This window comes from Adelges cooleyi, unplaced genomic scaffold (assembly GCF_023614345.1).
Source record: "Adelges cooleyi isolate 19-005CV unplaced genomic scaffold, UGA_ACOO_1.1 ACOO_flye_CR_arks_rails_tigmint_CR_PRNA_21, whole genome shotgun sequence".
NCBI lineage: Eukaryota > Metazoa > Arthropoda > Insecta > Hemiptera > Adelgidae > Adelges > Adelges cooleyi.
In genome coordinates, this window is record NW_026095871.1 from 3,729,391 (window position 1) to 3,753,841 (window position 24,451).

General features: G+C 29.9%; 3 protein-coding genes and 1 non-coding gene across 6 annotated transcripts in view; 3 read left to right on the forward strand and 1 right to left on the reverse strand.

Moving 5' to 3' along the window:
* Window positions 1–14,619, forward strand: part of LOC126834536 (lachesin-like) — a 51,478-nt gene extending 36,859 nt beyond the window's left edge. Inside the window, exons 3-9 of one of the 2 annotated variants that reach the window (XM_050566540.1) lie at window positions 6,392–6,599; window positions 7,743–7,904; window positions 8,792–8,929; window positions 11,508–11,798; window positions 12,187–12,249; window positions 12,824–12,943; window positions 14,367–14,619. In XM_050566540.1, the coding sequence (XP_050422497.1) occupies window positions 6,392–6,599; window positions 7,743–7,904; window positions 8,792–8,929; window positions 11,508–11,798; window positions 12,187–12,249; window positions 12,824–12,943; window positions 14,367–14,464 (1,080 nt within the window). In that variant the 3' untranslated portion in view covers window positions 14,465–14,619. The remainder of the gene's footprint in view (window positions 1–6,391; window positions 6,600–7,742; window positions 7,905–8,791; window positions 8,930–11,507; window positions 11,799–12,186; window positions 12,250–12,823; window positions 12,944–14,366) is intronic. The other variant, XM_050566541.1, reaches the window with a different exon arrangement.
* A 3,108-nt stretch (window positions 14,620–17,727) lies between these two features.
* Window positions 17,728–17,819, forward strand: Trnai-uau (transfer RNA isoleucine (anticodon UAU)). The gene is given in 2 exon segments: window positions 17,728–17,765; window positions 17,784–17,819. It is a non-coding gene; the product is annotated as a tRNA-Ile (tRNA).
* Window positions 17,820–18,634: 815 nt separating this feature from the next.
* LOC126834543 (uncharacterized Golgi apparatus membrane protein-like protein CG5021) lies at window positions 18,635–20,704 on the reverse strand. Of its 2 annotated transcripts, none has more exons than XM_050566550.1 (7): window positions 20,508–20,704; window positions 20,352–20,416; window positions 20,118–20,272; window positions 19,976–20,055; window positions 19,740–19,853; window positions 19,504–19,635; window positions 18,635–18,870 (listed from the first exon to the last, which is right to left on the reverse strand). In XM_050566550.1, the coding sequence occupies exons 1-7, from the start codon at window positions 20,508–20,510 to the stop codon at window positions 18,793–18,795; spliced, it is 627 nt and encodes a 208-aa protein (XP_050422507.1). In that variant the 5' UTR covers window positions 20,511–20,704; the 3' UTR covers window positions 18,635–18,792. The 2 variants fall into 2 exon arrangements, with proteins under 2 accessions (XP_050422507.1, XP_050422506.1); XM_050566549.1 differs by having other exon boundaries at window positions 19,740–19,865; window positions 20,508–20,703.
* Window positions 20,705–21,580: 876 nt separating this feature from the next.
* LOC126834539 (uncharacterized) lies at window positions 21,581–23,874 on the forward strand. The gene is made up of 7 exons (XM_050566545.1): window positions 21,581–21,683; window positions 21,861–22,097; window positions 22,305–22,429; window positions 22,685–22,928; window positions 22,995–23,098; window positions 23,165–23,259; window positions 23,560–23,874. Exons 2-7 carry the CDS (start codon window positions 21,870–21,872, stop codon window positions 23,634–23,636), a joined length of 873 nt encoding a protein of 290 aa, XP_050422502.1. The 5' UTR covers window positions 21,581–21,683; window positions 21,861–21,869; the 3' UTR covers window positions 23,637–23,874.
* The last annotated feature ends 577 nt before the right edge of the window (window positions 23,875–24,451 follow it).

Below are 24,451 nucleotides of genomic sequence, written 5' to 3' on the forward strand. Positions count from 1 at the left end.
CCTTTGCGACCCCGCCCTATCCACCGCCGGGCACTTGTGTAAAGACACAAATATATCTATATTTATGTTGTACAATATAATATACTTCCAGCCGGAACTGGGTGGCGAGGGCCGTTTCCGGTAACAACAACGTTTTCGCACCCGCCGCGGCAACGACTCTAAACACATCGTATTATTTATTTATTACTTTAACGCCGCCGTCGCCGGGTCGTTAATATTAATTAACCACTACGTCTCGTTCATTAGCCACCGGTTATTGCTATTCGTGCATTGACGACTACACTCTTATACCAAAAAATTAATCTGAAAACCAATAAGTAAGATTTTCGAAGTAGGCCCGATATCTACCCGAATCCATTAAAAACCCACAACATAGGGCGTTTAAATTATGTTTAAAATTTTCCAAAATACATATTATACAAGTGCAATAACGGCTTTTTACTTTGTATATTACAGCTATGACTTATGGATAAACATTAATATGGGGTTCTACACGTTGCGAATAAGCTAGTTATTTTTTACGAATACAATCAACCGGTTAGGCGTATACTTTTGCATAATACTTATACGCAACAGAAAAATATCAAACGGTCCAAACTTCAAAATTGTCTCAAGAGCGTATAAAAGAAACGAAATTGCAGTTTACGCAGTAGCTGAAAGTTTCGCTTCAAATATAAAATGTAATCACCCATGAAATAACATGTTCTTTTTCATCTGTTATTAAAAATATAAATAGTGCTTCAAGAGTCAACAGCCGAGTATATGTGTATGTGTATGTGCCAGCATTATCTTGTAGTGACTTTGATAATGCAGTATAAAAATAAATGTTTAAAATGATCCATGCCATTTAAATTCTTGAACTGATGTGTGGATTGATGTGTATGACAGTAAATGTAAGACAAGGAGAGATACAATATAAATGTAAGTAGATGAAATAAAAATGCTGAGGTGGTTGTGTGTAACTATGTGAGGTAGAATTGTGAATGAATATACAGTGTGGAATTGAAATGAATAAAAAAGGTTAGTGATTTGTAGAGGAAGAGATTTGGTTGACCGATCTCGTTTAGAATAAGAAAAGAGAAAACGAAGTAGGTACCATTGAAAAACGGCTTCGAACATATGTGATTACAATCTAAAAAATTCGATCATAGATTTTATCAAACATGTAAGATCAATAAAAATCAGAAACAAGTACTACAAATTATAATATAATACAAACCACCGTGAAAACATGATTTCAAAACTTGCTTTAAAAAAAACATGATTTGCGAGGTAATTTTCTGAGTACGTCGTAAACTAGTATACTAACACTTACACAATATAATACATCATTTGTATAATAATAGTAAATTTGTTTCATTCCTAACACAGATGCGAAATGTTATTCAAGAAAAACAACTAACTTTTAAAAAATATTTAGAAGATCACAGCGCAGCGTTTATTATTTTCATATCAAACATACGTTTTCAAAAATATAGTACAAGAAGACGACATGGATAAGAAATCATAATAATATTATACTAAAAACCTAAGCAAGAAAATATTTTAAGATCTAAAAATAATAACCCCGGTAGAATAATAACGAGTGTAATTCATTATAATTAAAATTGTATTTATAAAGCACTTTGTGATATTGTACGGTTCAAAGTACATAAATTAAACTCAAATCTCTCAGTATCCAATTTAAAATTAGCTAATAACAACGACTAACTCTCGCAGTTGACAACTTGGTACCCGCTAATAAGATTAAAGTGGTTAATTTATAATAGCAGACGAGATGAATTTCCGTACACTTTCGCTAACACCCTAAAGTGGATTTCCACGTTTTGCGGTCACTAAAGGATTGCGAGCACATGGTTCAGTTGGTTTCTCACTGATGACAATGCATATGGATCATTCTACATACTTATGCTTTATCATAATAATAAGAATGGTTAACCTATTTGAAAAGTATACAAAATTTTAGAAGTTTAATCTAATTCAGTTTAACGAATCGCATGTTCTCTTTAATTAACAAAATAAACTGTTTTATTAAAAGTGGAGTTTCGTAAAGTATTTTAAGCTTTTAAATCATTTTCTTCGCATTGAAATAAAACACAACGAGTGAACTTTACCAATTTTAAATAGAGTTAAAAGAGGTGTAATATATCTAAAAGCGTAATACGTTCGCGTACTTTTGATTATTTTCAAGATGTGTCTATCGTAGAAAGTTTTACACTTAAAGCTTTTTCCAATTTCAGAAGGTAATGAGTAAATCGAATGGAAAAAAACCGCAGGTATATTATTAACTATACGTAGGTCGTATACAAATGGCAACTATTACATTGTTAATTAATCTTAATAGTCTTTGTCATTAAGGGATTCAGTCTACAGAAAAATAAATATTTATTCCTATTGTATTTTAATATATTATTAACACAGTGTTTGTGGAAAATTAAGCATCCCAGTGCACAGAAGCAATCACTGACCGATGAAACACTAACGGAAATATTCCAGTTAAACCTAAAAAAAAAAAATTGTATTTATTTAACAGTTATGGTACACACGCGTTTGAATCGAGAAAAATTAACGTTTAACATTACTTATAAGTTTATATATTTGACATTGGCCGCGATTGAAATTCTCCTTTCTCGTGTCTCCGTCGGGTTTGCTTGCGGTATAATATCGTATGCTGGATTCTTGTTATTATACAACAAACATCCAACATTTCCATTTCGAACCGACTACAATATGTATCTTGCGGCACGGAAGTCCCGGGAGGAAGCCGTTATTCATATACGACGAGCACCGGGTCGAAACAATGATTATACATACAGATAGGAGGAACGACGTTGCCACTGCAGTAATGGAATTTTGATAGGACGTCGATCATGTGTACTACTTGATATTCTTACGAAATAAATAGACATCATATGCGGCTTTGCATCCATCCACTCCGGTGGAGAGATTGTTCAATAATTATCTGCCGCCCTGTGTACATCGAAAACAGTTTAGCTTCGCCGTATTAGTATCACACACGACATAAATATAGATGCGTCGTTACACGAAAAACGCAAAACCAATCAATCAATACAACAGCGACATGAAAATAATAAAAATTCCTATTGTGATAACCGGATAATGTGAAATCGACACACCGACTTTTAATTATACTTCCGAGACAAAACGTTGGGGATATTTTATTATAAACACTAAAATCAGCAAAATATACTCGCGCAATTTTGGTGCATTTTTTCATCGAAAAATTGTATATATTTTTTCACCGCAGCATCATATTTTTTAACACGATATTGAACGACGGCGTGGGTTGTTCCAGAATACACATATTTTTGTACGCCGAGTTTTCTTAGAAAACAACATAATTATGGTGCCAAACACATCGTGAAATTACTACACTTGGAAAATAAAACTGTCTTCCTGAAAAGAAAAAAAAATGAAAAGCTTCCAATGTTTTTAGAACCCGCACTGTCATCCAACCATCAGGCGTGTACATCCAATTGAACTCCAACAATGCGTGATGTAATCGGTCATAGTGCAAGGAATATATGAACTCACGCTTCACGTACCCGACATGTTATATTGTGTTCTTGGAGCTTAAGGCCATAAATACCGTGTTTTATATAGGTGTACTTTTTCCTATTATTTCACCGATGAGGAAATAAAAAAAAAAAAAAGCCCAACGATAACCATCTGCGACATCCCACCTATTTGTTTTAACGTCGAAGGTAAATTGTATTTATTTTAGGAAAATATAAAGGTCGGCCGGTCTTTGTAAAATGTAATATTCTATAGTGTAGTACACTATTTTAGTCAGAACGAACAAATGTTAAAAAAATAACTATAAATTTCCCCTGAAAAGTTTACTAATAACCGAATATCCTATTTAATCATTTTCAGCATAGGTACCGAATTACATTAAAAAAATACCTTCAGTTCTAATATACCCAAGTATTAACATATTTTATTTTAGTAGAAACTAAAACATTTATTTTTTTGTACAATGTACAATTTTTAGCGAAAATCCTAAACTATACATACTATATAGATGTCTATTTCTATTTCGTTTGTACCTGTCTTGTATACGATAAAAAAATTATAGTTATATGTTTTTAGACGGGTTACACAACACTTTTGTAGACCCTTGACCGGTTTTTTGAACTTATTTTTTAACTACGTGTATCATTCAAGTATATTTTGCACTTATTGGTCGATAATTCAATAAACTACATAATTTGCACACAAATAATTTGTAATGTTATTGATAATTACAACAAACATTCCAAAAACATGCTTGTCGTATAATATTTAATCAACGCCAACCACCGCACGGACACTACTATCTACATGGTTCGATATAACGCGTTGTATATTTTTTTTAATGTATTTTCCGTTATGAAATGTATAAGGGTCGTGAGAAACAAAACCGCAAAAGTTCATCGGGGTGGTCTGCAAATTGACTCAAAACGAAAAGGGAAACAAAGATTGGGTACCGGGATAGTGAAAGAGAAATATAAAGCCGGTTTTATATATATATATATATAATATATATTGCTGTTTGTCGTACCGTAGGGGGACATCTGGCCATAATGGTTAAAGTTCCGTTCTTGACGGTAACATTTAACGGAAATTGTAGGAACATACAGCTTTCTGCGGACATCTTTCGTCGTTATTAATGGTGTTATGACCAGAATTTCTCGTCCTGTACTAGTGCACAATATGCCCCACGGTCGAGTTAAACGTTTCCCAGAAAGGATAACGCGTCGGCTACGACTGTTTACCGATAAGTACATTTTTACCCTTAAGTACAACGGGTAATAAATGACAATACAATAATATTTGTACATGTAGTCCCCCCATACAGCAATAATTACCAACAAATGTCGACAATAAACAAAGAGACCTACATAATGATATTATTTAATATATAAATTGCTGAAAAGATGACACTTCCCTACTGCAAACTAGTTGCTTGTACGATCAAATCACATAAGATTAACCGTATATTATTATGAATTATATCAAAATTTAACAAAGACATATTTTTAAATCCTTAGTAATTATCATGAGGCGTCGCATTTAGAGATATTTAATATTAAACGGTCTGTGGCGCGAAAAGAACATTTTTCAAGAAAACTTAATTATTTAACTCAACTTTTCCTGTTGTAAACTTAAGTACCAACATCCGGTACTGGGAAAACATTATAAAACTTACGGCATCAAAAAAAAACTTAAATTTTTCCGTACTTGCCCGTATCAGTTACTTTATAGTAGTTCATCGGTTAAGTAAATTATTAGTTGCGAAAAAAGATCTTACATCTCGTTATATTCTATAAGATATAAACTTATAAATGCTTTAAAATACAGAAAAAATATAGTTTTAATTATTAACTTCTTTTTTCGTTCTGGATTTACATATTATAAAATATGTTACTTTGAGTAACATAAATCTGCAGATAATACCGATACTAAAGTTGTACTTTTAAAAATCAATATGAAGACAATACTGTTTTCCTCTACAATTTTTTTTTTGTTTTTAAAAAATACTGTCAAAAATATTTGGTTGCTAACATTTTTATATTTTTATAAAAAAAAATGTTTTGTAATTGCTTCTAATTAAATAACATAATTTGTTATTTTTTAATTCTACTTTGGTTTTTGTAAATAGTAATTAAATACAATAGGTAAATATTTATAATTAAATATATTTTTTGAGTAAAATTTAATTAAACTTGTTTATTTTCTTCTTGCAGTTTTTTTCTAATTTCTTTTTTTCCGTTACTTTGTTTTAATTTGATTTTTTGCCCACTGCCATTTGAACACTTAATCACCAAGAGCCAAATATACTTATTAAATTACTCAGAATTCTGTACCAGCTTTTCAGTTCGATTGCAAATAGTAATTAATCGCATTTTAATTAATATTTTGAAATTAATCTAAATACACTTCTCAAAAAAAACTTATTTCTCGACAAATGAATCGCTTTAAACAATATTTTAGGTAATAGAATGGCCAAATGGAGAGTACAGTTTTAACGCTTGTCAGTTGATAATTCTTTTCTACACTCGAATGAAAAAGCTCAATCAACAAATTCACAGCATTTAACTCCAAAAATATTTTATTAAGCGAGATAGTACCGCGGAAACGGTTCCCTCTCATCAGCGTTATATAGACAAACCAACTTCAAACAAAAATGTTTGAACAATTATTTATTTTAATCAAACAAAAGAGACTGGTATGGTTCCTTAAATTAAGTGTTTCCACATTTCAGCGACAAAGACATCTGAATTTTTTCGTTTTGTCTTTCGACCTATAACATAAGTGATAACAGCTAAATGATCGAGGATAGTAAAAATACCTAATAGAATTAATTTACAAGTTTATTTGATTTCAGGTTGCATGGATTCATATAGACCGGCAAATGATTTTGACCATTCACCGTCACGTTATAGCACGAATACCCAGGTTTGGTATTACTCACGACAGCCAAAAAACATGGTTGTTGCATGTAAAAGGAGCACAACCCGAGGATAGAGGATATTATATGTGTCAAGTAAACACAAACCCCATGATTAGTCAAGTCGGATACCTGAAAGTAGTCGGTAAGAGAATGTCGATAGTGAAGTACTATTAATATACCTTTATTATTCGATCACTCAGTATAGTCTGCCGTTGATAAATATTAGAAAAATATATTATTATTATGATTGCGAAATGGTAAAAGCTTTATCACAAACAGCCAAGAAAAGCATTACAAAGACATATTGGTAGAGAATAGAATCCCTATTGGAGTGAACTGGCAGAACTATTGGTATTTGACGACAAATGTATAAGTGATATAGAGAAATCCTAGTATATTTGTTAAGGATGAAATATGAGTTAAATTATTTAAAACTAATACGATTTCAACAGTTTCGGCTTCATGATAAAAAAAAGTTCTTGATTTCGCCTTTAACTGAATTTCCAGTGTTGTATATCAAAGAAAAAGTATAGAAACGAGAATTTTAATTAACAACAACGGTTTGAGAGATGCGGAAGAAACAAAAAAAAAAATAACATAATTAGAAAACCTGAGTATGTCTCGTGAAAAAAACATTTTAAAACACGGTAACGATATTAGAGAGTAGCAGGAAGACCAGTGAAGTTTATATAGAAAATTAAGAAAGTACCAATATTATGAAGTGAATGAAGTTTCATCTCTATGAAACAATTAAGAGCGCGGTTTTTTCTAGAATAATCCAAATACGAATCAGAGAAATGCTTGATTTGTAAAAATATTATAATTTTTAATATTCCAAGCCTGAAATAGTGATATACTTCCGTAAAAATAACAAGTGGGCATGACCTCCGCTGCACGGAAGTACATAGGAATACGGATATGTCTTAATATTCAAGTATAGGACCCTGGTACTTTTTGGTACTTTCTAATATCGAATGTTTTATCTAAAATCTCTTACCACACATCCAGCTTCCAGCTGGACCATCTCTTAACTCTTATCTCTATTTTTATCTCTAATCTTATATGTATACTCGTTCAGTGTTCGCACGTACAGATTTTCCGATTGACCCCAGCCCAATGACATGTTAAACAATTCAATAATAACTTTCGCACAATAACAAAAAAATCTTTGACGTTCGTTATTGGTTTGGAAGTTGTGAAAAAGTTCAAATATTTAAAAATACAAGTGTACCTATACCGTTATTTGTGCCGCACGCATTGTAAAATCCGTTATGGTTTCTTTTAGTACCACCGAACATAATCGACGATGAAAGTTCTCCATCTTCGGTATCTGTTCGCGAAAACCAAAACCTTTCATTAACGTGCAAGGCCGAAGGATCTCCGACGCCGAAAATTAGCTGGAAACGAGAGGACGGTGGTCACATAGCAACAGACCGCAAAAGAAAAGGTGAGGATAAAATATTGCATTTTTAAACCCATCAAAAGTACACTAATCTTGATTTACTAGATGGTTTATTTTTGAAAAATCAGTTGGTGTGTTATTACCGTACAACGGGGTTTAGTCGAATACAACTCCGACAGTAAATTTTATTTTACTTTTTTTTTATAATATAAAACATCGGTTACATTATTAATTCAAATGCGTAACAGATTTTTTATTTTATCCAATAAACTCGCTAATAAGCCTCGTTGCTTCAGCTCGGCCTGATATGCTTTCAAAATACACGGGCAATCAATAAGATCCGTTGGCTGAACGTCTTCTTGGACTTCACTAGTTTTTTCTAACAATTTCGAATTGGTTTTCGCTATCGTGCAACTAGACACGTTTCTGGGCTCGTAAAACAACATGTCGCTGGTAGTGTACCTTTCCGTGATCAAACCCACGCTGCTCATGTATTGGCGAACGATATGGCCACGACCGAAACCTACACTAGGTTTTATATCTTGCTTATTGTCGAAGTCATCAAAACAGATATCGTTGGACACACTAGTTAAAGAACATTTCTCAGAAAACATTTGATCAATATCGGAGTACGCCATTAAATTATAAAAAGTAAAGAAAATTTAATTGTTGTTTAGTTTAAATAAATGTATTGTATTTGTAATTTGTTTCTATGTATTAATGAAATAACATTCCGTAACTACATATTAAATAATGTCATAAGGATTTATTTTACAAATTATAACGGTTTATCAACGGAATAAATATAATATATTAAAACATTATCTGACAACTACCAAAATTTAGATGTTAAGTTAATAAGTAACAGATAATGAAGTATGTTTTTGGTTGAAAATTATTATACATATCTATAATTTAAATAAACTTGTAAGGTGTTCCAGTTGATAAACTTTTTGGCGACACGTTAAATTTGACAAGAGTCACTAGAGCTGACATGGGCGCCTATCTTTGTATCGCCAGCAACGGAGTGCCGCCGTCAGTAAGCAAACGCATCATACTCGACATTGAATGTAAGAAATACAACATTACCATCACATTTAAAATATTATGACTTATCAACTGCAATCATATTATAGCAACTATATAAATAAGTACCTATATTTTAGTCTCGTTTTGATACGAACTTGGTTTTCTAAACATAGAATATATATATATATATTTATTTATAATTTAAACTAGTTAAAATGAATGACGTATATACATAAGTAAAAATGATACATTTTATTTACATTGTAAATGTTCATAAAAATTATTCGTAAAATAAAATAACGTCGTTTAAGTATACCCATTTATTAAATTTTACTCGAAATAATACTAGGCGTATACAAAGTTTTATGTTATAAAACTTAATGAGGCTTAACGGTTTAAATTTTCGCTTGTTAAAATATAAATTATTATGCAAATAAGGAACACCAATTTACCCGTTTAAGCGAGCCCTAGACGGAAATACCTACAAAGAATATAATATTCTTCAGTCGTATCTCACTCGCTAAGAGGGAAATAGAAAGATAGACTCGCATTGAATTTTAACTACTTAAATATTTCCAGCATACGCACACGTAGCTTTCACCATGGGTTTGTAAACTTCCCCCTTTAGTGATGTCTTCAGTGCCCCCGAGAGTGTAATCCTGCTTTAATCCTTTCGTTTATTAGTTTCTAGTTTGAAATACGAAAGTTTTGACAAAAGGGCTGAATTAAGACGAAAGGGTGACGAAAAAACATCAATGCCTCAAAGCCCAAAGGATCACGACCACGAGAGTTTGTGATATTTCAAAACATCAAAGTTCTCGCCACGCCTGGACAATTAAACTTAATATAAGCAAACCCAATCGAAAAGAAAATAAGTAAACTAATTTTTATTCCAACGAGAATTAGTTCCTGGTTAAAATAGGACATTCAGGCCATGCCTTTTTCCCCGATTCGTCGTTGCTTTTTCATAAAACAGCCTTAGCTATTCAAAGTTTCACTTATTGTTTACTTCTTCATCCACACTTCATTGTCGTCTCTAGACTTCTGCTTTTCTCAGCATATTTCCTATTTTTTTATTTATATGGTTGGTTGATTTTTTGTGATGTACACATTTTTACTGTTTGAAATCAGACTTCCAATACTGCTGGTTTATTTTTACTGTTATTCCTGCGCTAGCCAAAAGAACAGTTGTAAAAAGATAAAAACGCGTAATAATAATTATTGTAAACCCAATACCTCGTTAGCTCGATATCGAAGCTTCGTGACAAGTCTCTATTGTGCTAAGTAATGATTTTTCACATTTAACTGTGGTCTTGTTGTCAACGATAAGTGTTATAATCACCGCAATAGCGGTTATGATTGCACGGTTCGTTTGGCGAGTGTTGCCAAAAACCTTATTGCGCGCATTTGTAGAAGCGGACAAGTAATATTGCTTTGTATCCGTAAGAATATTAAAGGAAACACGAGGAGGAACTTAAACACGGAACACGTGTTACAATATCCGCTAAAAGCTCGTGTACACCGTACTTAGAAATGGTATTATTATTTTTTTTTTATAAAGCGAGGGAGAACGACTATAGTTATAGTCACGTATGGTATACAGGGTAAACTTTTCCGAGGGTCAGGCATAATGTGATTGAACTTTATAGTGTCTCTGACCCGTTCTTAGTGTTACCGACGGCAATTAGCTTTATCTGCTAAGCACTGCAGCTATACCCGTGTACACGCGTGCAGTTGTTTGTGTAATCCAACGTCCTTTTCAACGGCTTAAGCGAACATCATGTTTCTTCACGACCCACGACGACGTACCTCGTAACCGCCACCATAATCCTTTTATGGATGAATAATTAATCACATCGAGCATAATATGTGTGCACTCGGCAAACCATGGTCGTTGGAGAAGAGAGATTATAAAACCGAAAGCGATTAAAGGGCTCCCTTCATTATCAACAGATTAAGACGTCGGCTATTGTATTCGTTCAAGTCTCCCGTTACTATTATAATACTACTCGCGGTATCACTTATCATCCATTGTTCGACGCAGATATCGTTTATAATAAAGCGTAACATTATAATTACTGAGTTTTCGCCGAATTAAGTCCAATACAACTGTTATTGTTTCCCTAATACTGCTCAAAACAGTAACAAGCCAAGACACTATCCGTACGGCAAACCGTATAAAATGAGTATCATAAAGATGGATTAGACATAATATTGTGTTTTGTCCATCGACAGTTTAAAGTATGCTTACCTCCTATATTAAATAAAGTAAACATACAATTTAAAATGTTTAAAAATAAATGTTTTTATTATGTGTATGGTTTAGTCGGAGTTAAATAAACAGATTTAAAATTCAAAAAAAAATGATTCATAATAAAATATATTTAAATTATATTTTGTTGAACGTTTTGAAAATATAGCAATAAAACAATTTAAAAAGTAAAACTAAACTATAATTTTTTCTATATGATTCATAAATATGAATGGAATTCCATGGTTTAATTTGTAGGGCTTAATTGCATTTACAGTAAAAACTAAAACTATGTGTCTTGTGTATTTTAAACCGTTTCCATAAGTAAATAACCGTGTTAGTATAATTTTTTGTAATTTTGTTTTTAGTTTCACCAATGATATGGGTTCCAAATCAACTGGTCGGGGCACCAGCTGGCACGGACGTGACCATTGACTGCCAAACAGAAGCACATCCGAAATCGATAAACTACTGGTCGTTTCGCGATTCAAAATCTATGTTATTTCAAAACAAAAAGTACGTCACGTCCGATACAGAAAACAGTTATCGCATTCACATGCGGCTTACTATAAAAGATTTAAGCCAAGCGGATTTCGGCAACTATAAATGTATATCCAAGAACTCACTCGGCGAGACTGAAGGCTCTATCAGGCTATACGGTAAGTACTTGCGGCAATTACTTATTCACTTATAAGAACTGTCAGCAAAAGTTTATACCTGGAAATAGCTATCATCGACAGGAAAATGTCTTGCGTTTTGATTCCCAATTTATACGTTGCAACTATCATTGACAACTAGTTATGTTATAGATCTGTGCAAACTAAATTTACTTTCTACAGAACATTCCTATGGTAAATCTAAAAAATGTATAATATTTTGGTATGAAATATAGTATTTAAAATCAACTAGGACAGTTGTAAACAAATTAGACAAATGCTAATACTATTTTTAAAACGACTAATATTTTTTTCAACAAACGAAATTGAGTTTAAGAAAAAATAAGCGTTTAAACACGAGCGTAACTAATTTCATAAATATTTTTTTCAGAAATACCGAAGCCTTCTGTAGCACCCAAAAGTTCGTTCGAACCCAACCGAAACAATAAAGACGGTAAGTTGTGTAAAAGTTGGTTTTTTTTACTATACTATAGTACTTTGGACATCACCGTGTTCCGTAAGCTAACCTTTGTCTATTCATGTGAAAGGCCTGACATAAGAGTTACTTTACAAAATATATGTATAGTAAATAAAATGATAAAAAACCAAGTGCAGAATGAATTTTAAACTTATAAAACTTAATCAACAGTTATCTATTTTCAAAAGTTGGTAAATAATAATTGACTAAACGCCTTTAAACAATATTTCAACACTTGCAAAACTGTAACTTTTGGCACAACTCGTTCGATAAATGAAGGGGACCTGGTTTACTAGCTAAAACTTATCACATAATGTTTGTTCAATCTAAATGGTTAAGTCTATATATATATATATATTTCACACCTGAGCTATATTTTAGTTATGTAAATCATGTTACCCCTCTGGGCTTAGTCTACACGTTTAGCTTGTTGGCGTGTCCTCAACTTTCTGTGGTCGTTTTTTATTTGGACAAAAAAGAATATCAACTTTGTTCTAACCACCATGGGTATATTTTATGCATACACAATACATATATGGACGGTTTACAGTTTTGAAGCCACCAAAAGCACCGGTGGTCCGAAACACGACGGGTCAGTCTGTCCGGGAAAACCGGCAGCAACAGCCACGTCCCATCAGGCCCACCATGCCTGCGAAACACGAGGTCTCAGGTGGGCAATCGCGCACGCCTTTTGTAATATATGCAGCACATTTATTTAAATTACTTAAATTATTGCACACACTCGTTATGCTCGTTTTTAATTTTGTTTTTTTTATATATATATTTTACACTCGCCACATGCACTTTTTATCACACACACACACACACACAAATCATGTTATTAAAAATATATATTTTTGTTTTTGACAATTTTACACGTTTTGGAATGCTATTTATTTTTTACTTCACCCTCAAGTGCGCGACGGTAACCTACGATAATAATCTAAAGTTATAGATACCACAACGACTCTTCACCGATTGGCCAAAAATAGGTGAAGTCAGATTTTTTACGAAAAATTTGATTTTAATTCATCATTATTATTCAATAATAATATACACAACGGAAGAACCTATAATCTTATTTTAATAAAGAATGAATCACAATTGTGTGTAAAATAAGTTTTTTTAAAAAAGTCAAAACGGGATCAATTGTTGTGTTAGGTATACAAAATGTAATTAAAATTAAAAAGTTAAAATTGAGTTTTTATTATATTAATTATTATTTCTTAATAAGTATAACCATAAACTGTCACATTTTACTCGTATTTGGCAAACATATTCTATACCAGACAACTACTGACATTTTCTATTTAAAATAGGTGTTATAGTTATGTTTAAGTAGATGAATACAGAAGTCAGAATTCAGTAAGTTTGGGGTCATTACGGAAAATTGCATGTCTGCTGACAAATCAACTATTTAATACTATTCCCCAGTCAATACTCCCTTTAATACATTATAACTTCGGTAACTTGTTACTACTTTTAACAAAGAAAATCTAGAGTTCCGACAAAAGATTAACACTGAAATGCGTCTAAAACGTCAGTATTTAATCAAACCTATCATTAACTCTAAAATCGTCATAATTAATGATTTTACATTACTTTTAGGCTGCCCATAACTTAAACTCAATTTCGGTCACCCTTAATTTTCGCCGTTAAAACTTTACCGTTAAAATAATGCAACATTATTAATATAATTTAAAATTCATACACATGTTTTATTATATCAAAATATAATAAAAAAACAAATTATTGTTATATTATAATCAAATGATACTTTAAAAGTAGGTACTCAGTGCACTTATCACATCCAATTTCATCCACGTTGACCGTTGGTAATTTTTTAACCGATTTGATCAATTTCACTTGTTTAATAATTATGAGTAATTTCTATTTTTTTTTTTTTAACATCTCTCATTTTTTTTTTCTTCACATTCCCTTCCGAATTTTAGTGTGTTTTGTTTTATTAATACACATGTTTTGACGCTATCGCACAATTATTGCATTTGACTTCTAAAACCAAACCGACCGGAGTTATGAACGTCCCGTATTGAGATATTATTTTGTTTCATGTATAAATGTTTATTTTTCAGGAAATTGGGGATCTAGTGGATACAGTCGGTCTCAAATCATGATAACGTTATTGGGCGTGATCACATGTTTGTCGTCGTCGCACCACTTTCCATCATAAATGGCTCAAAGTCGTTAATTTACTATTAACATGTTTTTTGTTTCAAAGCAAATTGTATTGTAAAAAAATGATATGGTTATGAATACTTAAACTACACTTGATATAGTTAATAGTAAAAATAGTTATGCGATTAAATAAATTGACAAGTTAGATAATGTAGAACAATTTTTTGTTTTTTTTTTTTAATAATAAGTTCCTTGCAAACGAGTTTATTATTATAACATAATTCGTAATTGTAAACATTGTTAACATTATTTAACTTTTACCTAATTAAATTCATGTATAGCCATATTATTTTAATCTGATATGTTATGTTGGTCATATTATGTATCATAGTTAGTACCTTTCCTGACCGTACATAAGTTATTAAAAAATCTTAATTTCATTTTTGAAAATATGCGTTATACTGAAGTATATATCTTATTGAGTCCTATACAATATTATTACTTGTAATATTAAAATTATCATTAAAATATAACTGATACGTCTACCTTCATACATAATATTTTATGCTTTGGTATACGAGTTTGAAAATGTTAAATTCAAATTGCTGTAATATTTCATTGGAAATATTTGAATTTTAAATACAATATGTGTGGATTTATATAAAATACATATTTTATAAACCGTGTTATTTTTTCCTTGTCAAATAAAAAAAGTGTTTGACTGTTCAACTTTCAAACAATAACTTCATTTGCATATTTTGTCGAATTTGCCAATTAATATAAATAAACATAAATTGTTCATATTATGTATTATACTTTGAATTATTTTTATTTAAAAGTTATGTATGTCATTGTTAGTAAATTATACTATATACTATTGCTTTGATTGTTTGATATATCCGATATTAAATTATATTGTTGAAAACTATAAAACCGTAAACATGTTAATCAAAAATTAGCTAATACTATACTCACAATCTAAATTGTATAATAATCATTATTAGTAATGTTAGTTATTCATTTACAAATAATTGTTAATAAATATAATATAAATATACATCGTATGTACAAATGAATGTTAAGGGATTCTGATTTCTGAAGTTATGAACATAATACAAACAAACTCGTTAGTAGTAGTTTAAACAAATCGAATAAATTAATCAAACATTGTAAGCGTGCCATAACGCGCAAAAGTTGTAAAGGAGTATGCAATACGAGCAAATTATTTTAATAAATAATTTGACAAGAAAACGAGTAAATAAATCAAGTATTTATCTTGATCCGACAATCTAGTCGAGTAAACGTTATTTGACAATTGACATATTGTATAGGTATTGCGACGGAGGAGGTCAAAAGTCTATTGGAGTTATTATAAGTAAAAGTGATAGCATCACTTTAATAGAGACGCTTTGATGCAAATCTGTACATAATAGAAGTAAAAAAAATTAAAGAACACCGTAAAAGCTATCTATATGTTTATATTAGTTTTTGGCTAGATATTCAACGATTCAAAAACGTTTATTAATTTTAAATATAACTACCATTCACCTTATTTAACTCACCTAACTACAATTATTACATTTGACGGCTACGTTTTAAGTTGGTCAAACCACTACTGGAAACCTTACCCTTCGGGTGGTCTACGGTTATAGACCCAGTCACACTTCGTCACTAAATCACGCGACCATCGGAAATAAAAACAAATTAGGCAATGAGTTTTTTGCATTAGCTTTGATGCCTATGAAAATATGGTATTGTGTATCTTTTATGTGTGCCTAACACAAAAATTAGTTGGCGTGATTGCGAAATGTGAGCGTGAATAAATGAGTAATAAAATCAATTAAAAGAGTAAACAAATCTAGTAAACGAGTAATCAATTCTAACAAATATATTGAGATAATAATTCGATAATATAGCGTAAAACATAATGCATGGCGAGTAAACAAGCAAACAAACGAGCATTTATCGTGACAAGCCATGCGGAACAAGTAAACTAATCTAATAAATAAATCTAGTGAACGAGTAATATTAATATTTCGTTCATTAAGCGTAACGAGTAATGCAAAACGAGTAAACGAAACTAATTAATAAATCGAGAAAGCAATACGTATAAACGAGCAAATACGTCTAATAAAGGAGTATACAAAGCAGGTAACCAAGTCTAGTAAACGAGTAATCACATTTGGCGTCATTCGAAACGAGTAAACAAATCTAGTGATAAAATCGAATCAGCACATCGGTCATCAAGTAATGTTAGTCGAGTAAACATTATTTGACATACCTATTGTGACCGGTGCATATTGGTGCGGGGTAGCTGAGAGGTCTACAGTTATTATTATAACTGAAAGTAATAAAATCACTTTCATGTAAACACTATGATGCCAATCTATAGGTGACGGAAGTACAAAAATGCAGCGTTAAAGCTATTATGTTTTTATAAGTTTTTGGCAAGCAATTCTAAAATTTCAAAAACGTATTTATAAAAAAGAAACGGATGACTGTTTATTAAATTTATTCATTAAATAAAACGCTGCGATGCGAATGTATAGATGGTACAAGTAACACACAAGTATCTATTAAATAGGTATCGATAATAATCAATGTTCATGAACATAATGTGCTTAAAATTGAATTTTTAGTATTAGGAAGGATACGAGTATGGTCGTCTATAATAATTTGTTGCCGTTGTTACTCATACACCTCAATTAACATCACTGCAAATATTTTTCAAATACATGTCGACTGTTGATTCACTCAACATAGCAACTTAGAAATTTACCACAACCAAAGAGTAATTCATCCCTTTTTTGTTTCTTCATTGTTAAAAAAAAGGTTTAACTAAAGATTATTACGAATTTGCAAACAATTTTTGCCGTATGAACTTAGTTTGGGAGTTAGAGATGGTATAAATCTAGTTTACCAGTTAGATTGAAAATACCTATCGTGGGTCGACACAAAATAAAAATAAAAACTAATTTATTGTAAAAACAATATTATATTTTCTCATCTCGATTTAAAAATCTATTTTTTATTTTTAAACATTGTCATTATATGTGTTAATGCTTAATTCATGGAAAAATGTTCAGTTATTATAGTCAGAGTACATTTCAAACATCTTAATTTCAAAAAATAAAAACATACTTTTATATCATTATCATGTATGCATAAAAATAATATTAGTTTTTTTTAAATTATCAATACGTTCAAATTAATCGTATAATGCAAAATATTAGAGAAAGATTAGAAATAACAACTACGGGAATGCAATATGGAATCAACGCCGCGCTTAAATAGGGTAAAATCATCAAATTTCAAGCAGGTCCAGTGGCGCAATCGGTTAGCGCACGGTACTTATAAGACAGTGGTCGTGAGCGATGCCGGGGTTGTGAGTTCGAGCCTCACCTGGACCATAGAACTTTTTGCGTTTTTTTAAAACCTTTTTTTTTTTTTCAACAACTTTATATAACATGAAATACATAATTTTTTTTTAATACACGCAATAACATAATCTTAAAAAGTATTACATTTTATTTGCATTCTTAAAGCAGATTTTTTTTTTAGAGAAGTAACATTAATGTATGTGAAGTTGTGCATTATTCGAAATATTTTTTATTGAAATCTTTTATTTGAATAAATAATTACACCATCAGAATCACTACGCATTGAAACCTACCAATAATTCGTAAGTATATTATCATTTGTAATTTATCAAAATAAAAATTGTATTCACATAAAAAAAATAATAATAATAATATCTTTATTTTATTTACAATGTTAAACACCAAAAAAAAAAAAACTAACAAAATTACCATAATTGTTTGTAGTTTAATGAGCACTTGTATTGTTCATTAAATGTAAAAGTTCAATCGGAGTATAGGTATCGTTATTCGTACACAACTTAATTAATTATAAACTATTCTATATAGTAAACAGTAAACAACAATAGATAATAAAAGAATGCTCGGTGACCAGTGTAATAACGCTTAAATTCATTGAAAATATTTTTCCAATATATTTTTTAATGGCTTTGAAATACAAGTCTAAATTTTATGGTTTATTTAGATTTATAGAAATCATATTTATAAATATAAAGTTTTTATACAATTGCATAATGAAAAAACAAATCATATTATCATGTTATAAATATCTGCTTGGATGCAAGAAACATAATTCGTAGGTGGTTGGCGCAAAATATAGTTTTTATTTGAAAACAAAAGTACAAGAATAACAATATTAAATACAATATAATGATGATTACTTTTTTTTTATGTTAAATAATTTAAAATACAATTATGCAAGTAACATTTATTATACTGTAGTAGGTATTGAATATAGTATATGCAAAAGAAAAATTAACACAAATTTGAATTTCTTTCAACAGTTTTACACTATCCCGGTTGGTCTAACATTAGGCGGACTGTTTACTGGCGTTGGATTTAAACTGGACATTGTTTCTCTCACCTAAAAGGTTGATAACAGAAATTATATAGATAAGTAAATCACTTAAAAGCTCAAAAGTAATACAAAAATGTTTTTTTTTTAGATTTCCAAGTTAAATTTTTAGTTAAAATCTTAATTCATCTGAAATTGTAACTAGCTAGTAATGATCGTTCCCCAGACATTTTTTTTTCATTTAATCAACATTCACTGAATTTCCTATATTCCGTTAGTTTTCAAAAATTGATCCCCACTTACAATTTTGTAATATTATTTAAAATAATATTAATTTCAAAATGAACATTTAAAAAAAAAAAATTGAAAAAACTCCAAAGGTTTAGTAAATTTTTTAAAAATAAATATTCTGTAATTTATCCAAAAAATAAGATTATTGAAATAATATAATTTTTAATTTGTTCAAATACTTTTTATGCAAATAATATTACATGTAATTTTAAAATATTAATTAATTTGATTATAATAAAATAGAACTGTTTTATTTTAATTATACGTTATTCGGTTTGTTTTAGTTAAAAACATAAAATGAAAATAAAGCACAACCTAGTGACCAGTAAAATCTAGTTACACACAATTCATGGTTTGTTTTTTATTATTTATTATTTATTATTATTAGGTACATGTCGTATATAATCTTACTTTTCCTAAATTCTGAAATAAAAAACTGCTAGCCATCGAAGAAATACCCAAATTTTCTTGGTTTCCATTTTTGCATTTAATATAACCATATAAATTAGCAATATTTAGCGTCAATGCTATGCTCACCAATAACTATAAATGAAAAAAAAAAACAATTTTAAAATACACAAAAAGAGTATTATAAAAGTCATGCAGCATTGTATATAAAACAAAACGCTGTAATTAATATTTCATACCAGCCATTTGAAATTTATACTAAAGAAAGATATGATGAAGAACAAAACCCACATAGCTGTGACTGACCAAAGTCCGGCCCAAAATATTCTGGCTTCGCTCGGGTTAATTCGGTTCTGCACAGATCCCTATCAAAAAAGGGAACTCATAACATTTTCTGACTATTTCTTATACAATTGTAAATACAAATTTTATAATAATTTTGGCTCTAAAAAAAACTAATTAAATTAAGCCTCACCTTTCTCGATTCGAATACCCAATGCGAAACACCATCGTCGTCTACGTAATTCCACCATCTCAAGCCAACCATAATGCGCCCTAAACAAATAAATTGTCATAAAGCTATTCAATTTTAATTAATCTAATTAAAAAAACATTACCTGTAATATTTTTCACAGTCCAAAAATCCATGGATAACAATAACATTATAAGTACGAATAAAGTTATGAAGCTTTGACTAAAAATTCCTCCGAAGAAATATAGAATTACCGCAGAGACGCGGAAGAATAAATGAAAAAATGATACATATGGATGACTAAAAAATACATTTTATAATATGAATAATAAATAAATTTAAGGTACTGTAGATACTAAAGAGATAAAAAGATGCTTACGTTAATTTTCCTGAATTTCCAAAGTTTTCTTCTCCGAACGGTATAGTATCATCAATCAGTGGATCCTTTTTAAGTGTAAAACAAAAATACCAATAAGAATCACCGCTATACAGTGTACAACAGAAATAGATTATTTAATAAAAATGTATAACATACCATTACTTTTTCAATTGATTTATTATACTACTAATAATTAAATAAAAAATACTTTGAATATATTATTTACAGACTACAGTGCACAAACTATATAAGACTATTTTTTTATATTTTCACTAGAGCAAATCATATTGTTTTGTAATATTATTAAACTTGTTGTGATTTGTGGTACGTACACGAATTACTTGTGGAAGTTTTATTGTTATCAGTTAACTGTTATCGGTTATCAAAAGAAATGATTGCCATAATTTGATTACAAACGATAATGGCTCTGTTTATGATAAAAATAAGTAAGCAATTATTTAAATATTCACTTCCAACAACAAACGCGAATTCATTGATTAAATATATCACCCTAAAATTCCCATCGGAATGTTCCAAAATCAGTGTTTTTTAACTTTTGACAAGTTTTATTACTACTAAACTTAAAAACTGTTGTATTCTACAATGTAGCTAATTAGGATTTTAAGTTTTAACATCTTTATTTAAAATTGCTAACATTACAACAAAGTTATAAATTCAAATTTACAATGTGTTGCTATGTATTTTGTATGTTATAACAACATTAGAAGTAAGACAATAAAAAACAACGTGACTAATAAACATATTTAAAATAGGTAAACTTTTTAGTAGATAAGTATATTGTGAAATTTATTTAAGCACATTTAAAAAAAAACAATTTAGGTAATTTTTAGGTTTAATTTTTGGGTTGATATTTAAAAATTACTCAATTGTCAACTTATCTTAATTTAATGATTTAATTAAGGGTGACTAGAGGAATTTGAATTTTTTTTTCTAGTAATTTTTAGTACATTTTATAAGTAAAATAATGCATTTTTTTTTTTAATTCCTATTTTGAAATTAAATAAAAATTATTTTTTAGTATTAACAATAAAAAATCAATACATATGTGAGTATTGCTACAATTTTAAATAAGATAGATAATTAATTTAATTACTATAACAGTAATAACAGCAAACAAGTAATAATTATTACATTACAATTCAAAATAAAAGCACACTCATTGCTACCAACAGAAAAATAATGTTTTTTCGTTGGCGTCATGTTTTCAGTTGAATTTGATAACGACAACAACTATCTGATACGACCAATAACGATTCACCGAAAATAAAATGCTAATTGCAAAACAAATACGAAATTGAAAAAGGTGGTTAAGTAAGTATTCCACAGGTTTTCCTAAGGTAGTAAAATAAGTACTTTTAAGTATTGAATAGTTATTAATGTAAAATTAAAATAGCAATAGTACATCTTATTGTAACATATTACATAAATACTATTTCGTCATGTATTTTCTCTATAACAATTAAGTACGATTATTGTTTTGATATGCAGCATTTCAAAATGGATCAAATGCTACCGAGTCCGGGATTCAGTATCCCCAGTATCGGAACACCGGTTCATCAGCCAGAAGAGGACCAACAGATTATGCAAATGCCTCCGATGCCGCCCCAAAGTTTGTCAATGAGCACAAACAATATACAAACCCAACAACAACCTATGCACAGAATCTATCAGCAGAACAATACTGGATATGCTACCCCACACAGTATGATGCATTCACAAACACCGGTAATAATATTATAAGGGTATGAAAGACAGCAGTGTCGATGGGAAAACTGTTGCCCGTTCGACACTTGATCACAGGTGGCTGTGTTACATTGCTGGACGAGAAACCGTCCAATGAAAACTAACCACCATTCCTCTCCTATCTGGCTACTGTCTAACTACCCGTATAAATGACTAGTCTAAATTAAATTTTAATATTATTTATTATAGGTACATCAAAGTTCTTCATCTTCAATTATACCTGCATTACATACAATCCAAAATCCAGCCACTCCAGCTCCGATGACACCCATGACACCATCTTCGGCTGATCCAGGAATCGTTCCAACACTACAGTACTAAGTCATATCATTTATTTCTAAAGTTGCAAACGTTACATTTTTTTTTACCAGTTATTTTTTCCAGAGCAAATAAAATCTATTTGTTCCAATACATTTTCGAATAGAATACTTTAGTTAAAACAAAATGTGATTTTAATTAAAACTTGTAAAGTAATTTGTCCTATTCAGATAAAAAATATTTGATTTAAAAAAACAAAAATTAGTAAAATGTGGACTAACAATATCGATTGTTTTTCTGTTATTAAAAAGGAACATAGTATCGACGGTTAATCTGGGCTGCAGGCTCGATTTGAAAACTATTGCCTTACATGCTCGAAATGCCGAGTTCAACCCCAAAAGATTTGCTGCGGTCATTATGAGAATACGAGAACCTCGTACAACGGCGTTAATCTTTAGCTCTGGAAAAATGGTGTGTACTGGTGCCAAAAGTGAAGAAGACTCAAGACTCGCTGCAAGAAAATATGCAAGAATCATTCAAAAGCTCAGTTTTCCCGTAATAAAATAATAGTAATAATAATAATAATAACAACTTTAAATAATATTATCATAATTTTTCAAGGCAAAATTTTTGGATTTCAAAATTCAAAATATGGTTGGAAGTTGTGATGTCAAATTTCCCATTCGCCTTGAAGGGTTAGTGCTCACACATGGCCAATTCAGCAGGTTGGTTTCGATTTCCATACAATTATTATAAAAAATGATTACTAAGTTATTATTTTATGTTTCTAGTTATGAGCCAGAGTTATTTCCTGGTCTCATTTATCGTATGGTCAAGCCACGTATCGTGTTACTAATTTTCGTATCAGGAAAAGTAGTACTTACGGGTAATTAACATTTATTAACTAATTATAAATTGTAAAGTATAAATTGTTGGAACTTATCGCCAGACTAATACGCAATCAACTCTGCTCAGAAAATGTGATTTTGAATTATTACAAAGTACATTTCTTTTTCTTTAGATAATAAATTGTTACACATTGTTTACAAAAATGTAGATAACTATTTCCTTTTTTGTAAATTATACTTCATAAAAAAAAATCACATTTTAATTTACAAAAAAAATTTACTTTAAAAGTCATTCAATATAATAGTTTAAAAAAAATGTTGCGATTTTTATTTTATAGGCGCTAAAGTACGTCAAGAAATTTATGATGCATATGAAAATATTTATCCGATTTTGAAAAGTTTCAAAAAAAACTAATAGTGTTTTAAGACGATTAATTTTTAATTATTTTTGAAGACTTAAATATTACAATTCTTAAGTGTTTTGTATGAATGTTATTGTATCATTCTTAGCATATTTTATAGTTAATAACAACATTCATGTTTCATGAAAACGTTTTAATGTACCTACTGTAGTTTTAAAAGTTATAATTAATTTTTATCTTTAAGTTTTTTTTGTAATTTAAATTAATGTAAATAATTGTCACTGTTGATCTATTTATTATATGTATAACTTATTGATTTGTTATAAAATATATTAAAAATTGCACAAAATATACTTCTGCACGACAAAATAATATCTTCTTTTGGTGTAATTTTTAAATTATTGTATTAATATCAAGCATATTATATAATTTACAAAATATTACAGAACCTTTAATAATTGTACTTACTAATAATTAATATACAAATATATTTAAGAATATTAATTCGGGTTGTGCAAACTTAAACGTACATTAAAAATCCTGAAATACAAAATATTAGATGGTGTTGGCCACTTAATTTGAATAAACCGTTTTCTCATATATCTGTGGTCTGATGTTTATGTTTATTCCCAAACTTGGTCACACACACTTTCTATTTTCTTTTTTTAAGATATTAATATACTTGAAAATTATAATCATGGATGTACAGTTTACAATAAAATAAAATAAATTATATTCCATTGTTGCATAAAATATTACAAATATTCTTCAGCTGATTTATCTAAGCTGACGCCAGCGTCTGATGGTGAAGAAATCAGCTTTGGGTTTTGTTAAATTATTTTTTATTTTAAATTGAGTACACTAACCT

Coding starts and splice junctions, on each gene's coding strand:
- LOC126834543 (XM_050566549.1), bottom strand. Junction 19,866..19,975: donor GGGTATTCGAATCGAGAAAG/GTGAGGCTTAAT, acceptor CTTTTTTGATAG/GGATCTGTGCAGAACCGAAT. Junction 18,871..19,503: donor TATTTCAGAATTTAGGAAAA/GTAAGATTATAT, acceptor TCAACCTTTTAG/GTGAGAGAAACAATGTCCAG.
- LOC126834539 (XM_050566545.1), top strand. CDS start 21,870: ATGGATCAAATGCTACCGAGTCCGGGATTCAGTATCCCCAGTATCGGA. Junction 23,099..23,164: donor ACACATGGCCAATTCAGCAG/GTTGGTTTCGAT, acceptor TTATGTTTCTAG/TTATGAGCCAGAGTTATTTC. Junction 23,260..23,559: donor AGGAAAAGTAGTACTTACGG/GTAATTAACATT, acceptor TTTATTTTATAG/GCGCTAAAGTACGTCAAGAA.